Source organism: Canis lupus, chromosome 22 (genome assembly GCF_048164855.1).
Source record: "Canis lupus baileyi chromosome 22, mCanLup2.hap1, whole genome shotgun sequence".
In the NCBI taxonomy this organism is placed as follows: Eukaryota; Metazoa; Chordata; class Mammalia; order Carnivora; family Canidae; genus Canis; species Canis lupus.
The window spans coordinates 26,960,678-26,977,515 of record NC_132859.1 but is presented as its reverse complement, the minus strand read 5'-3'; the positions used below and the strand labels follow the sequence as shown (position 1 = coordinate 26,977,515).

At 35.9% G+C, this 16,838-nt stretch overlaps 1 protein-coding gene and 1 non-coding gene across 22 annotated transcripts in view; one reads left to right on the top strand and one right to left on the bottom strand.

The window, feature by feature from the left end:
* TBC1D5 (TBC1 domain family member 5) overlaps positions 1 to 16,838 on the top strand; it is a 546,849-nt gene that overhangs the window by 419,958 nt on the left and 110,053 nt on the right. For all 21 annotated transcript variants that reach the window (XM_072792900.1, XM_072792895.1, XM_072792888.1 and 18 more), the window contains one exon: positions 5,761 to 5,867. In XM_072792900.1, coding sequence (XP_072649001.1) covers positions 5,761 to 5,867 — 107 coding nt within the window. The remainder of the gene's footprint in view (positions 1 to 5,760; positions 5,868 to 16,838) is intronic.
* Positions 3,157 to 3,263, bottom strand: LOC140614554 (U6 spliceosomal RNA). The gene has a single exon (XR_012015391.1). It is a non-coding gene; the product is annotated as a U6 spliceosomal RNA (small nuclear RNA).

Sequence of the window (16,838 nt, the reverse complement as noted above, 5' to 3'; positions counted from 1 at the left end):
AAAGAGTGGGCTACTCTGAATTTGAGATTGTCCTTTTCCCAAAAATCTAATTTAAAACTCTCATATTTATACACAAAATCTACTAGAGAAATAAGGACCATCTCATTGTTTATAGAAGAATATGTGTTTATCTTAGGTTTTGAGAATGGATGTTGCTGTGATTGATGGTGCTCAGTGAAGCAGTTGTCACAATGTCAAGCAGGGAGGAAAACCCGGAAGGACAAAATCTTAGAATTGTAAACACTAGACAAAAATCACTTTGTTTGGAGAAGTGTATTACTTGGTTTTATCCCTGGCTTTCTCCAAGACTGAAAAGAATAAGCTTTGTTCTTTTTATTTATGATTACTCCCTACCCCCACCTGGTTTTTTGGTCCATTTGAAACCCTATTTTGTATGTTGCCATTTTTTATAACTAGGGAAGTTAAAATAGTACGGGTTTTTTAATAGTTCAAGACAATGAATGCAATAAGTATTGTTTCTTTCCCATCATGTTTTGGATCCTCAACAAATATTTTTTCAGAGCACATAGCATTTATTGAATGTCTTCTGCATGCCAGGTACCGTGCAGGACACTTACATACATATCAGCTTTGTTTTCAGTGGGGGAGGTACCATAAATTATGTTAAAGCCTTTAAGTTTTCCTTTTTGTTGTTGTTAGGTAAGTATTCTAATTTTATATTCATGATTATTTGTTTTATATGCCACTTAATAACTAACTTCAAGAATTTATGCCTATTTCTAAATATTTACTTTACCTGGCCTTATATATGGAGGGCTTTTCTCAGTATATCTTTGAGGCTTCTCTGTGCCTCACACATAGTTAGTGTTTAGAAGCCATTTGCACTGTGTCTAAATTTGGCTTCTGTACATGGATACTCTTGTTGTGACATTTTCTTCTAGGAATATAGGATGGTATAAGGTACAGTGGTGAAGAGTGAGGCTTTCAGCCTCACAGACCTGGGTTCAGCCCTCTCTGCCATTTAGGAGCCCACTGGCCTCAGATGTGTTGTTTATTCTCTCTGCACGGCCATCTCCTTGTCTAAAATGTGGAGTTGATGATAATACTTACCTTAGTGGGGATTAGGAGGCTCACAGGGCATTTGTATAATATATGGCAACTTGCCATGCACATTATAGATGCTTAATAAGTGATAGCTACTACTTTTCTTAATTTTAGAGGAAATTAAAGGCAGTCTACATTTAGTTTTACATTCTTTGGTAGTTGTTCCCAGTCCATTTTGTTACCTTGGGAAAGTAAGTGTATCTAAATATAAAAATAAGTAATTTGGATGAAGTGTTTTACTTACAAGTGTTAAAATTGTAGGGGCAGTTAACTTTGAATTATACATAAGTTATTTAAGGTCTAAGCTTTCTCAAAACAATAACATCCTCTGATTATCTTTACTGATTTCATTAGTTTTTTGTCATTACTGGAGAAACTATTTAAACCAGCTCCCTTAAACAACTCCAGAACAGTCGTGTACCATTTAAAAGTAGAGACAGAGAAGTCAACTTTGCGTCATGCGGAGGGAGTGCATTCAGCAAGAATTAAGCGATATGGGAAACATACTACCTTGCATCTGTGCCACCCTTACAGAAACCCTGAAGATAGAGTAAGCATTATTATTGTTTTATAAATGGGGAAAAAATGAAGTCCACACACAGAATAGGTGACTGGCCAGCAATCTGATCTAAATCTAAATTAGATTATAATCTAGATCGTCTGATCCCAAATCCAGTATGTTTTCCTAGTTACCACTTACCTTTGTCTTATAGTTCTGTGAATGAGCTCTTCAGAGTGTGTAACTTCGGTACTTTGTTTTTTGTTGTTGTTGTTTTGTTTTGTTCTGCTTTGTTTTTTGTTTTTAAAGATTTTATTTATTCATTCATGAAGGACACAGAGAGAGGCAGAGACACAAGCAGGCTCCATGCAGAGAGCCTGACATGGGACTCCATCCCGGGTCTCCAGGATCACGCCCTGGGGCCAAAGGTGGCGCTAAACCGCTGAGCCACCCAGGCTGCTGTACTTTGTTTTTAAAGCATATACATACTTGATTTCAAATATAGGGAGATACCAAAAAGTCAGCCTTTTTTAAATCTTTCACTGCCCTGATAGAGTAAACACTAGAGAGGGAATAGGACTGCAGGTGAATTTGGCACATTCAACAAAAATTTGCTATAAAGATCAAAACTAAATTCTTATTCTCTCAGATCCCCACTATTTTGTTTTTAAAATAGCTTGTGTTATTCTCGCTTGCCTACTCGAAATTTGGCACAGTTATTCAAAAGGAACTTAATCCTTAGTGTATGTAACTGCAGATTAAAAGTGTTCTCAAGGTGCAAGTTTTCATTAATAAATTAGAGATAGTATTATCCAAAGACAGGGTGCTATAGGGAAGTAAAGCTTTACTTATACGCATTTAAGTTTTTAGCTGAGATTATTTAACAAAAAAAAAAAAACAGATTAACAAGAAAGGCAGAAGCTTATTAACATACGTATCTTATATTATTATATAATTATATATTTTATTATAAAAATACATATTACAGTTGTGTAATATATATTGACACACACATATAAATGTATACTCATTTGTATGTGGTAAATACTCAGGAAAATGAGCAACTCTCAAAGATATGGTTTTAGAATTTAAGATTAAATACCATCTTAATAAAGAAAGTGGAGGGGAGATGTAGACCTCTTAGAGAAAAGTAAGTGATTTTAGGGAAGACAAATGGGCCTTTAGAAAAAGAGATGAGAGGTGTGAATTTGTGACAAAGTTTGTCTTGGGGGAATTTATGGCAACTGACTTCCTTTTGGGGGATGTATCTTTTTTTTTTAAGATTTTATTTATTCATGAGAGACACACAGAGAGGGAGAGAGACGCAGAGACATATGCAGAGGGAGAAGTAGGCTCCGTGCAAGGAACCCGATGTGGGACTCTATCCCGGATCCCAGGGATCACGTCCTGAACTGAAGGCAGAGGCCCAACTGCTGAGCCACTCAGGCATCCCTTGGGGGATGTATCTTTAGACGGTTAAGAGGAGTTCAAAGAAAGCCTCACTGTGCATTTGTTGTTTTTCAAGTGCCTACAACTCAAAATAATCAGTATACCAAAGTGGTATATTGCAGGGTAGCATGTCCTAAACTCCTGCAGCAGTATTTTGCTTCTTGAATTTGCGAGTCATCCTTGCTCTGGAGCCATGCTAATCTTCTCTGTATCATTCCAATTTTAGTATATGTGCTGCAGAAGCAAGCACCCTACAGCAGTATTTCAGATGGCGTGGTCGGCTACTCTTCAGAGCTTAGATTCTTTTGTCATTTTATCTCTAGCACACTCTCTGTGTGTCCAGGATATAGTAGATGCTCAGGAAATATTCATTAACATTCAGTGACTGGATGGATGAAAGGGAGACAGGAGAGAAAGACTGTTAGCACCTTCATTCATTCTGCAAGTAGAATATTAATGCATCTGTTGGCTTCCCTTACATATTTTATACCTTACTTCAGCCTCAAAAGTTCTATCAAGTTGTAAGAATAGAATTGTTGCCCTCGTCCCAACAAATAACAAATACCTATCTATATCAGGCTATTCTAGAGACTGGGTTATGCTGACCTTCCAAACTCCTTAAAAACTACTGCTTGAGAGTAATAATATAAATTGACTCTTCTGTTTGCAGTGACTCTGCATTTATTATGTCATCTCATTTTTAAAACAATTGCCTTTTCAAACAAAGCCACATATTAAAGCTCAGACCTTGTCTGAGCTACACAGTGATTTGGGCAAATGACTTAACCTAAGTGTTTTCTCATCTGTAAAACAGGGATAATAATTATAACCTTATAATAAGATTGTCATAGAAATTAAATGAGATAATGTAGGAAAAGTTCTTGGCATAGGGCCTAGTCTCAGAAAGAAAGCCTTTAGTAATTTATTGCCATTTTAGTGGTAGTAGCAAAAACTGCTTGCTGTTATACATCTGCCCTTCAGCTCTTTAATTTTCTTTAGACTAAGAAATGTTTTGTTTATCTCTGCATCCCCTCCTAACATAGACCCTGCCGTGGATTAGGTACTCAACAAATAGCTATTAGATTGAATAAAGTAGGGGGATATATATATTTTTTTAATCAGGAAGTTGTTTCCACATGACTGAATTGATGCTCTGAGAGGTTACAACAGGTTTTGAGCAGCTGCTGTCAATCAGCGAAACAGATTATGTCCTTTAATCTTATGGCAACCTTAGAAAAGGTTCATATGGTGTCACAGGATTCAAGCCCACATCTTTCAATCCCAAATCCAGAACCATTTGCTTCTTTTGCAAAATACACAAGAATTCTTCCTGGGTCAGTTACTAGTATATAATTATAGTATTTGGGAAAGTATGAGTTATAAGATGAATTGATTATCTACGTTCTATTTATTTGTTAGAGCTCAAAGAAAACCACACATGGAAACATTACAGAGTTCTCAGTATACTAGCTTTCTGAATTCTAGAGAAAAAAGGCCAACAGGTAACTGAATGTGAATATGATAAAATGAACGAATGAGAAGAGAAGAGGCTGAACAGATATAGAAAGGGTAGGATAAGTGAGTGCTTTACAAATGAAAGCAGATGTATGAAATTACAAGCTGTCAGATCAGCAACGGAAATGAAGATGATAAAGTGGTTCCTTACATAGATTATAATTATTCATTTTGCCCAGTCCTGTCTCCTTTCCCCATAATGTTCATGGGAAGGGGGAGGGGGCGGGAAGCTGTTGCAAAAAATGGTGCTTCCAACAAAAGAAGAAGAAAAATCTAGGAATCAAGGATATTTCTGATCACAAACAATTATTTATTTTGTGATTTGTGTTGTTTTCTGTAGAATCACAATTGTTTTCCTATGGAATATTTTTCAACTGCTTGTTCAGATTAATGAAAAGGATTCAGTTGCAACAACAGGAAGTTGTAACTGTAAAGTTTCTTCACAGTCAATGCTGTGGAAGCAGTCAGTGTGGCTTACAAACCGATTGTCGTTAATGGGCCTGATTGTGACAGCAGTGGCAGATGGATTGCCAAGAAATGAAGTAGTTTACATAGACCTGCCTGAAAAGATGTGTTTAATAATTGCGCCCATAATTAGGTTGATTTGGGAAAAAAATTAAATGACAGTCTAAGGAACACAGTTAGGCTTATCTATGAAGATTCTGACATTTTTCCTCCCAAGAAATGCTGCATAGATCCTCCCCCTAAATTTCTCATTACCTTTAGAAAAAAATATTGGAAGAAATTATATTTTTTAAACTTTGAATTATGTAATATTTACATATAAAAGAATAAATGTAACATGTAACTTTTGAAGCATAATAATTAGGGTAAATATTATTAGAATTTTAAACTGTTTTTTCCCATTCATAAGATTTTTGTTACTAATTTCTAAGCAAAACTAGAGACATTTAAACACAGATATATAAATGGCAATAAATATGCATGCTTCTAAGAGTTTATTTATATTGCAAACATACACATCTCTATATCTGAGGCTCTTCTTCCAACACCTCCTGAGGATAAGTGCTAGATATTAGATTGCAGTTAACAGTACAGTGTGCTGCTTCAAAGGCCATTTGGTAAAGATCCCTTCTCCCTATTTCCTTTTATCAAATTAATTGAGTTATTGGTTTGCTTTCTTTAAATCTAAGTTGTTATTTTTTAGTCTTGAGTAATGCAAACATCTTAAACAGTATTGCTTCTGAATTCTTCTTTTTCCTCTTATTTAGTGATCTCTAGTAACTACCAGACCTGTCTTGGCCTTCTGATGCATTACCCACTAATTGGGGACGTACACTCACTAATTCTTAAGGCTCTGTTCCTTCGAGATCCAAAGGTAAGCTTTCCAAATAGAGTATGCACAATTTTAAGTTGAGTGAAAAAATGGTTTCTCAGCATGACTCCAAGAATTCATAGTGGGGAATTTGTGTAATGACAGATGAATTGCTTAATGACAGAATTTGCCTGAAGTTGTAGGCAAAATTCACATACTTCACTGGCTAGCAACTGAGCAGGTAAAATAAGTAAGTGTACATTGACCGTGAGAACCTGGAACACACATCTCTTGTCCCTCAGAGGGTTGTTCTGCCTTCCCCTTTCCTCATAACTCAAGGAAGTAGCTCAGCAACTGTCTCTCCTTATAACCACATTTCATTATCATTGGTACCTCTCACAGAGACCAGCTTACCCAGGTAGAGCCTCAGGGGCCATGTGACCAAGACATTAGAGCTATAAAAAGCACTGGTTCTGGAAAAGTTTATGACACAATGAAATACTAAATCATTTTATTTTTGGATTATGTATTTTTCTAATTTTGTGGAAGAGTAACCTAATAAAACAGAGATTCAAACGACTTTAATGCTGATTTCTCTATTTAAACTTAAAGCAAGCCACCAAAATTTTCTTTACACTTCAGAGAAAAAGTGTGCTCTTTTACAACTAATGTTATATTTCTTGAAAATAAGAACATTTAATGATCTAAAAAAATCTGTGAATCCTTGATGCTTTTGAGCCAAACAAAAATATTGGATGAAATATAAGAGAGAGAGCTTCAAACACGAGTATGAGAATGCCAGGCATTCGGTGGTAATCCCAGCCTTTGGCTCTTTGGCAGAATTCCCAATAGTCATGTTGGCAGTTGTCGAACTGTCTTGGAGTCCGTCTGTCTGTGGCTCTGTTGCCAAAGCTCTGTCTGAGCCACTTGGGCCTCCAAGTTTAACGTAAATTTTAGTTCTAAAGGATTTCTGCTTTTCCCTCTGCGGTTGACTTCCAACATTTGAGTATGACCTCTATTTATTCTTTGATAGATTTAAAAGATTTGATTTCTTTGTGCCTATACCCATTTTCTATAAAAATACACAATTTTATATCATTTCTGCTCTACAGTGTTTCATTATGTGTCAAATATAATCCATCATTTCTCTGTTATCTAAGGTAGCATATTTTTTTCTGGTAAGGCTTAGGAGTCTGATTATAAAATCAAAAATCCCATATTTTATGTATATATTTTTTATAAAAAATAACCACAACTATGAAATATCTACAAAGGAATAAAGAAAGAGGTTGCTTGTCACTGAAGTATTTGAGTTTTGGTCTGTAAACTTAAGGTAAACTCAGCTCAGCATTAGGAATTCTTAGAATCATACAGAGTGGGGGAAAAAACCTGTTAAAATAACTATTTGAATTCTCTACTTAGATGATTTATTTTTGGTTTTACTGAAGGGAGAACTGAATATATTATCTAAACCTATCGATCTTGGTAATTTTTCCCTGGCTAAATATGGTTAATCTTGCTATGAATCATCCACTCTTCTAGATGTAGCATTCTATATAATAAATCAGTCAGTGTTATTAGTGGAATCTGAGATTTTAATAGAGTACTTTTTATCTCAATAAGATAGGTACATAATATAAGTATAATGAAGCCAATTCTGTAAGCATTAAAAAAATAAATTCTCTGAGGATTAAGAGAAGAAAAATATTGGCATTAGTATCTAAAGAAAAGTATTCCCCACTTTTACATTTAGGGTCTAACTAAGTAAAAATGATCAAGATAATGGCCCAAAATATAAGACCTTAAACTGATATTTCTGAGGCAGAAGAAATTGATCAGGAGGAGGAAGGAATCATGTTTAAAAGGCTGTTGAGAACAAGTTTATAGAATGATGATATCTATAGAAAAATAAAGAAAGTTGTATAGTGTTAAGGAGCTTTCACATGACTATCCCAGCAAGGTGATAGTTTTAGTTAAGGAGCAAGGAGACTGAATTAGGGATCAGGACACTGGGTCAGATCTTGACTCTACTAACAACCATCCTTGTGATTTGGGGAAACTCATGCTTGCTAAATCATGGTCTTCTCTTTTGGGGTTGAATTAAATTGTCTCTAACGACCTGCCCAACCATAGCTCCTTTGTCCACAAAAAAACTGATGTAATTACAAAGATCTAGTAAAATCCAGTCCGGTGCTACAGAGGTACAAATGGGGAAGAAACACAAACACACACACACACACACACACACACAGCGAGTTTATATATAGCATAGAAATCCACAAGTGGACAGAATTTTCAATGTAGTAATGTCATTATAATTCATATAGGCCATTTACACAGAGGAGGAAGAAAAAGAGGGAAGGATGATGTTAGTACCCCGCCCATGTCCTCTAAAAATCCAAACATCAGTGTGCTTAATTTCTATTAGTAACAATGAAACACTTAAAATACTTGAATCATTCCCAATTCAAGTAGGTCAGAGTATATAAACACACAAGTCTCTGTGAAGTGAACTAGTAGAAGGATGAGATTTGAGGCATGAAAGTACATTCTCATAGTCCAGTTATTTGTGACAGTAGTGTTTGTGGTTGCTGACAGACCCATTTTATTAATAAAATAAAAATAAACAAGGAACTCTGAGCCCTCTGAGTTCATTGCCAACTTCAGAAAAGCACTTTGTCCTACCGCTTTCAGTAAATCCCAGTGGTGATTGCTCAGTTGAGAATAGACTCTGCAACTAGAGCATGCGACACTGAGCTTTAATTGTTCTATATCAGATGTAGGCTTTACTGTGAAAAGGTTTCTCATTTGAACAGACTGAAATAATGGGGCTGTACACTGTAATAATAGAATCATTGTCCTTCATAGTTTCTAAGCACTTTGATGTCCTTACAACAAGCTATGAGGTAGACAAAACCAGGTTCTCTTTCTTCATTCTTTTTCAGTGCAGTCAGGTTAAGGTTATGTGGCTTTCCTGAGGCCGAAGACTTGTTAAGATTCCAAGCTAGCAAGAAAGACCCCATAACCCTTGTATGTATCTATCCCCTCCTGAGATTCCCAGCCTACCTTCTACCTCCTTCAGGAAGCCATTCCTAGGCTCAGACAGGACATGTTTTCACCTTTGAGTCCTCATAAGGATCTTATATTTTAGTTATTTGCTTATTATTGCATCCATTATTCCATATGATCCTACTCATTTTTTAGCATTTAACTTTGTGTTCTACAGGAGTTGATATTAAGAAAATAAACTGAATTTGGATGCGGTTGCTAAGCCTCTTCCAGTACACCATACTGACTCTAATCTGGGTGGATCTCATTCACCTAGTGTATATCTGGAACCCATACCCACATCCCATGGAAGCCTTTACCAACTATATATTTGTCAGTTGCCATTTTTATCAAGATGGTGAATGACCCTGCATCTTAAACTTATAGAGCATCTAGTTCCTTCATTTGCTGTGTGTCAGAATTGTTTGAAAAACTGTTAACACCTTCAAATATTATGGAACAAAAGAGACATAACAAAGAATCTAGTTAATATACCTCACTGTGACCGTCAGAATTTCAGAACTGCAAGGAACCTAGAGATCTAATCCAGCTTCTGCTTCTGTAGACAAACAAAGGATCAAGGTGAAATCTGAGACTCATTTAATACAGCTTGTCGGTTGCAGAGCCGGCACTGGTTGATCCCAGGTCTTCCAACCACCTTTCCACACCAGAACTATATTTTTTAAAAATAGTAGAATCCTATTTACTACTATTTGTCATAAAAATTATTCAATTTGTAACACATTTAATTTGCATCTGTAATAAATATAACTGCCACATAAATAAGTGGACCTAGAACTATTTGAAATTTTCTTAAAGGTATGCTATGTAAAGAGACTAAATGTCAAGTATCTGTTTGTAGCATCATGTTCTCTGTTCACCATAAATATGATTTCTATACTTAATTCTTCAGACCATGATCCTAATTCTCATTTTCTTGTCTTCATGATATTAGAACCACTGAGCAGATTTCCAAAACAATCCACTAAATGAAGTAGAGGGATAGAAGGAGGACAGTCTGAAAAATATGAAGTGATTAAAAAACATTGTTCTAACTAGTTGTTCAAATTTAAAAAAAAAATTTAAAAACCCAATTAGAAACAAAAGTCATAGAAAATGTGAACATATTGTGTTCCTTAAATAACCAGATGTTCTCTCCTTCCTGAAGGCAGTAAGGGCTAGGAATAAAAGGTTTAAAACTATTGTTTTAAGTTAACTGTGAATTTTGCAAATCTGTTTTTACCCTTTAGCAAATAAAATTCTAATACGGAAACATAAGCAAAGTAATTTTCATTTTTTGGTGCTCTCTTATTTGTGTTGTGTGTTGAAGTGTTAACCTTATCACAAAGACTTATTACAAATGAAATACAGTACATAGATTAACATTTTAGATTATGCAGTAAGAATTTGACAGCTACTGTTTGTTTTGAAGACTAGAATATTCTCCAAAAAATATTTCTGGTAAGTTTGCAAGCAACCCTTTTAGCAGTGACTGCTATTGTTTTTGGAAGAAAATTGCTAGAAATAAGACAATTTAATTTCATAGTCCTTCTTGTACACACAAACACACTATAAAAATATAGTGTACAGTGTTCTTATGCTTGGCCAATTCTGTTTTGGCTTTTATTTGGAGTTATGTTAAAGTTTGCCTTTTTAAATTATAAAAGGTCTAAATATTCAGATTTCAGATTTTATGCAGGTAATAGATTTTTTTACTCTTTTAATTCCAAAAAAACTCCATTGTAGGTGCTTTTTAAAAATAAATGACTTTGGTAAAATGTCATCTATCAGAATTGAAAAAAGGTGAATGAATCCAAGTCTGCTACCAATCAGGTGACAGTGTTGCAAAATATGCATTACAGTAGTTGTATTCGTTTTCCCCTCTGAGTAGTAAATAACCTGAAAACCACATATACTAACTCTTTGAGGAGGATGCAGTACCCATTTTTTTTACTTTTCATGATGTTCCCATCAGAGGTTCTGTTCAGATTTTCCAATATTAGTTTTTAATATGATTTTCTCTTGTAGAAAGAATGCTACTTCTCTTTTCTTCATCCTTTTTTTAGTTCCTGAAAAACAGGAGCATTTCTCTGAAAACTGCCATTATTTGAGAATCATTTGTTTTTGTTTTTTTCTGTTAATGACCCCTCAAAATGTTTCTTTTTCTTTGTATATGAGCTAGGTAACCACATGTCATTCTTTTATTATCATTAGATTACAGCCAATTAGACATTTATTATCATTAATATTTAGGTATTAGTGATTACTCAGGTATAGACTTTTTTGAGATAGGACAGCATTAAAAAATACTAAGTTCTACTTCTGAAGTAATGGTGGCTATCAAAAATCTGTAAAGAAATAACTTGAAAATCTTGACTAAACCAATACTTGAAATTTGTTTTTATTGTAGACATTTTATAAAGTCAGATTATGTTTCTCAAAGCTTGTTAAGGGTTTCCTAGTGCCTCAAATAATTTTGAACTTGTTTTATAAAAGTATTTTGAATTTATTAATTTATTCAACAAACCAGTCTTTCTTGTATACTATCTAGAATTCAACAGACCTTGTTTAGATCCTGGTGAGATATATATATGTATGATGTGTCTTTATCATAATACCCAAGTAAACAAGAAAGTACTCAATTTATCACGTGCTGTAAAGGATACAAATAGGGTAGCATTAAAGTAATAAGAGGAGGAAAAGAACCTGAGCTTGGTGAAGACCTAATTTATGTAAGTTAGTCCAAAGGCCCTCTCTTTGATGAGATACCATTTTAGCTGAGAACTAACGAAGGAGAAGATATCAGCCAGACATAGAATAGGGAGAGGAGCCTCTAGACAGGGGAACAGCAAACACTCCAAAGTAAAAAAGAGCCAAGCCTGTTTATGAAACTAAAGAAGACCAGTGTGACTAGAGCCAGGAACTTAGGGGAAGCTGCCTGAGATAGCAGAAAGGCCAGGGAAGGCTTGTTATTACTTTGTTCTTCCCTGGCAATCTTACATGTTGATATATGGTAAAATTACTTCTAAGGTCCCACTTTGAAATTCTAAAAAGATTGCTGGGCTTATGGTGATTCCTCTGATGACTGAGACACACTGTCATTACAAACTGTTCTTAACTCTCAGCTGGAAGTTCTAAGAACTCGTCCTAAATGAGTTCCTCACTTATTCAGACCTCTGGGCTGTAACATGGATCTGACCAGTAGGTCATTGCATAAGTTAGAAAGACTGGCCAGGACCCTGAACATATATTACATTTATCTTTTAAAACACTGTCTTGGCTTCCTTCCCTACACTACCAGTCTCAGTTTTGCTTTCATTAGATCAGTATTATGCTCTACTATGTAGTGACGAGGGAACTAAACCAGTCTTTCTCACCTACCAAAATGGGAGCTCTCCTAGGTCAGGGATTAGATCTCCAACAGTACTAATCCAGTGGCAGCCACATGAGGGAAACACAGAATCAGGTTCCACTGACATCACAACCTGCTGTATTTATTGGACGACTCACTCCTTTTCTTGAACTGTAGAATGAAGCAGCTAGGCCATGTATCTCAGTAGACCCTTCTGGACTTATTTTAGCAAGATACAATTCAACAGATACACTTTTTAGTTACTTACTGTGGGCAGACCATGAGAACTAATCTATGGGACTAGGATATAGTCCCTTATAGATGTAAATAACTAATTCTTATGGAAAGTAACATGAGTGAGAGAGTATTGCAGGAAGAATAGGTAATTCAGACTTGGAGAGTCAGAAAGATGTGGAAGAAGCATTCTGACTGGGTTTTTAACAATTTCCTTGGGAGATGTCACTCTGTCTTAAAACTCCATAAGCAAAGCTCCTGAGAATTGCCGAAGCAAGTGACCAAACTGAGCCTTGCAGTACTCCATCCACACTAACTCAGTGAGCCCCTCAGGGACCTAAAAAACAGCATTGTCCCCTCTCGATACCTCATGTGCAAATAGGCACTCATTTTTTTTTTTAGGCACTCATTTTTTAAGTCTATCAAATGTATCTTAGTTTGATAGTATTTTATTTGGCATTAATTTATATGGTATTCCAATTTGTAGGTTATTATTCAGCATAAATAAATGTTATAAGAGTGAGAGGGAGAAGATGACTCCCTGCTAAGTAGAGAGCCTGATACAGAGCTTGATCCAGGATCCTGAGATCATGACCTGAGCCAAAGGCAGAGGCTTAACAAACTGAGCCATCTAGGCACCCCTGGTCACTCTCGGGAAGCTTAGCAATTTTTATTTTGGGTGGCTGAAGAGAGCTGTGAAACTTTGTGGCAGATTCCTCTGCATGTTTTAGATGAAAGGGTTTCTTCTCTCAACCCATTGCAGTGGTGATTTATTTTTCCTCAAATAGCTAAAGAAGAGACTAGATTGCATGGTTAATTCTGTTCTGAAAACAAAATCTACAAACCATTCCCCTTTTATTTGATAACTTATAAGTAAGGGAAATCTAGGTTTTTAAGGGGAAATACTTATTTTAAATAGATTACTTAAGCTTTTAAAGCTATTAATCCAATGCATGTGTGTTTAGAAAGGCACTAGGAGGCCCCAAATGTAAAAGCATTAAAGTATCACAACACGTTATAGTGATATGTTTGTGATATGTCCCTGAGGTCAGAGAATGAAGTATCTGCCCTGCTTCACTGCTGACTTGCCATTTTACCCCCAGAGAAATCATTTAACCTTTTGCTTCCTTAGATTCAGGTTCATTAATTGTTCTTTAAAAAGGGATAGGTGACTGGTGAGGCTTTAATTAGCCTATAATCTCTAAAAGTCATTTGCAGCTCTAAGTGCTTTGAGAATCTAGCTAATCACTTATTTTCCTTATTGTATATGAAGTAGCTTATTTACAAAGAAAAGGCACTACATGGAGTTGTTTCTACATGGTCTTACTGTTACAATGTCAAGAAACTGAAAGTTTTTAAATCACAGAATATGACAGATTATAAACTTAAAACTGACAAAATAGGAAAAAAACAATAGTTCTTTTTAATATATAAGTAGTTGTGGCCAAAACAAGTATTTTATTTATCTCTTGATTATATTAGCTTAGTAAATATTAGTAAATATTATATTGCTGATTTAAAATATTAAGTATACTGATTTTATAGGAATAAAAATCAATACATTCAAGTAGTTAACTGCAAAACAATAATCAATTAACTTTATTATATATAAATACTTTAGGCAAGAAGTTATATCTGTTCCAAAAAACAAAACAAAATCACAAAAGATTTTATCATGGAGGATTTTTGGGATCCCTGGGTGGCGCAGCGGTTTGGCGCCTGCCTTTGGCCCAGGGCGCGATCCTGGAGACCCGGGATCGAATCCCACGTCGGGCTCCCGGTGCATGGAGCCTGCTTCTCCCTCTGCCTGTGTCTCTGCCTCTCTCTCTCTCTCTGTATGACTATCATAAATAAATTAAAAATATATATATATTAAAAAAAAAGATTTTATCATGGAGGATTTTTAAGTATATTTCATCATTTGTATGATTACCATATTAGGATATGTCAGGGAGGTTTGCGTATATATGCAAGTGTCAGTTCCACTCAGATGAGCCTAGAGCTGCCACCACCTATGCAGAGTTGGCCCCCAGCTCCTCCATTCAGCTCTGCCTAGGGGGTTTCACTCAAGTATTTGATGTATAAGGTCCTCAGATGCTGTTAATGACATTTTCCAAGTATCTTCATATGGTTTGGAATACCTCTTTATTTTACTTTGGTTGTTTTTCCTGGTTTCAAAGAGGAACTTTTTAGTTTTATTTCTCCACATTGTTTCTTTCTCCAAAATGTATTTTTATTCATTTAGCCAAAATTTACTGACCTTTTGCTGTGTAGCAGTAGCGTCTAAAATGTCTCAGAAGTCTTGATTGAATACAAAGAAGGATGAACAGGATTTATGGCAAATGAAAGGAATAATCACTTGGTTGATTCTCTGTGACCTCCTTTAAGTCTTCGCTAAGGTCTGGTCTTCTCAGTGGGACCTGCCCTAATCACCCTGCAGTTGCCCTGTCTCCACGAGCCCATTGCACCAGCCCTCCTGATCCCCTTAGCCTGCCCTACTTTCCTTTCCATGGCCAATTATCACCTTCTATCATAGTAAAGAAGTTGTAAATTATTTTTTTATTTTCTGTCTTCCCCTACTAATATACCAACGTCATGACAGAAATGTGTTTAGTCTGTTTTATATTCTGTTACCCAAGTACCTACAATAATGGGTGGATGAATGAGTAAATAAATGTATGGTGACTATTAACCCCCGACCAAACAAACCCTCAAGCTCTCTGCCACAAGGGAAATTACGCTGTTCATTGCAATGCAGTTCAGCAAGTGTTTATTGCTACCTGTGCTGGGTTCTGGGAATATAATGAATTAGGGGGACACAGTCCTCTCAACACAAAGTTTACCATCTAAGGCAGTGGATCTTGAACTATGGTGTGCCAGAGAAGCACCTGTGGGATCTTGTTATAAAAACAGACTCCTAGACCATTCTAGTGTAAATCCAGAAATCTGCATTTGTAACTGTTCTGAAACTGGCCAGCCATGGACAACACTTTAAGAAACAGACACTAGTTTCAGAAAAAAGTTATGACACAAATCGAAACCCAAATATCTAAAAACAGAAGAATGGCATACACAGTGACTACACAGAGATAATCCAGTAGAATATAGGGAGAAACTAATGGAACTTCTATTTATAGTTACTTTTCTAAAAGAAAAAAAAAACTGAGCTCTACTTTTTTTTTTTTTTTTTAATTCATGGGAGACACACACACACACACATACACAGGGGGGTGGGGGGCAGAGACACAGACAGAGCGAGAAACAGGCTCCACTCAGGGAGCCTGATGTGGGACTCAATCCCGAGTCTCCAAGATCAGGCCCTGGGCGGAAGGCGGCGCTAAACCGCTAAGCCACCGGCTGCCCTGAACTTTACTTTTTAATGACAAATTAATACTGGTATCTTCACTAGGCCCATATGTCAGCCAGTCATGTATCACCTGTGAAGTCTACCAAGGGAAGAGGAGACTTTTCCATGCAAAGGTGTTGACAGTGGCCTCCTCTCTTCTTTCTGCTTTCACCACCTTGGTCTTATTGCCATTTCCATTTGCCCAGTTAAGTGGATTTATGGGCTGTGTTATCTTAAATGATGGCATATTTATAATAACAAAGGGATGTCAGGGACCATGGACATCTATTGTGAGTTCACTAGATATCTTCTAGTGTACTTAAAAGAGTCACCAAATATAATTTCTTTTTGAAAAAAAATATATACTTCGGATTTGCTTACCTCTGTTGTGTTGAGTAGCTGTTAATAATATGTTACCATGCAAATATTTTTTTAAATAAACAATTTGTCTCTTCAAATTAAGATTCAAATTAAGATTCTCATTTTAATAATGAGAAAAAATAGGAGCTTTCTCAAATTCATGCTATGGAAAGAACATTTTAAATTTGAATATTTGGAAACTTCTCATCCATTTGCAGTGTTCTTGCCAAAAACAATTTAAGTGTATCTTTTAAAACTTTCTAGGTACACTAAAAAGTTGTGGGAACAGAAATTCTAACTTGGTTACTAATATCCCAAATGAAGAGATGAAGTCAGGTTTGAATCTGTTTTTTAAAATACAGAAAAGTAACATCCTCCAATTAAATTATTTTAAGAGCTGGATGATGGTTAATTTTATGTCATCTTGACTGGACTAAGGAAACCCAGATGCTATTTCCAGAACAGGTTAGCATTGAATCAGTAGACTAAGTAAAGATTTTCCCTCACCAGTGTAGACAGGCATCATCCAATCTCTTGAGAGCCCAAATAGAACTAAAGGGTGGAAGAAGAGCAAACTTTGGAATTAGGACTTCCATCTTCTCTTGCCCTAAGACATCTGAATTCCTGGTTCTTGGACCTTGAGATTCCAGGACTTCCCAGCATAGTCGCCCCAGTCTTTCCCTGACCTCCCCCC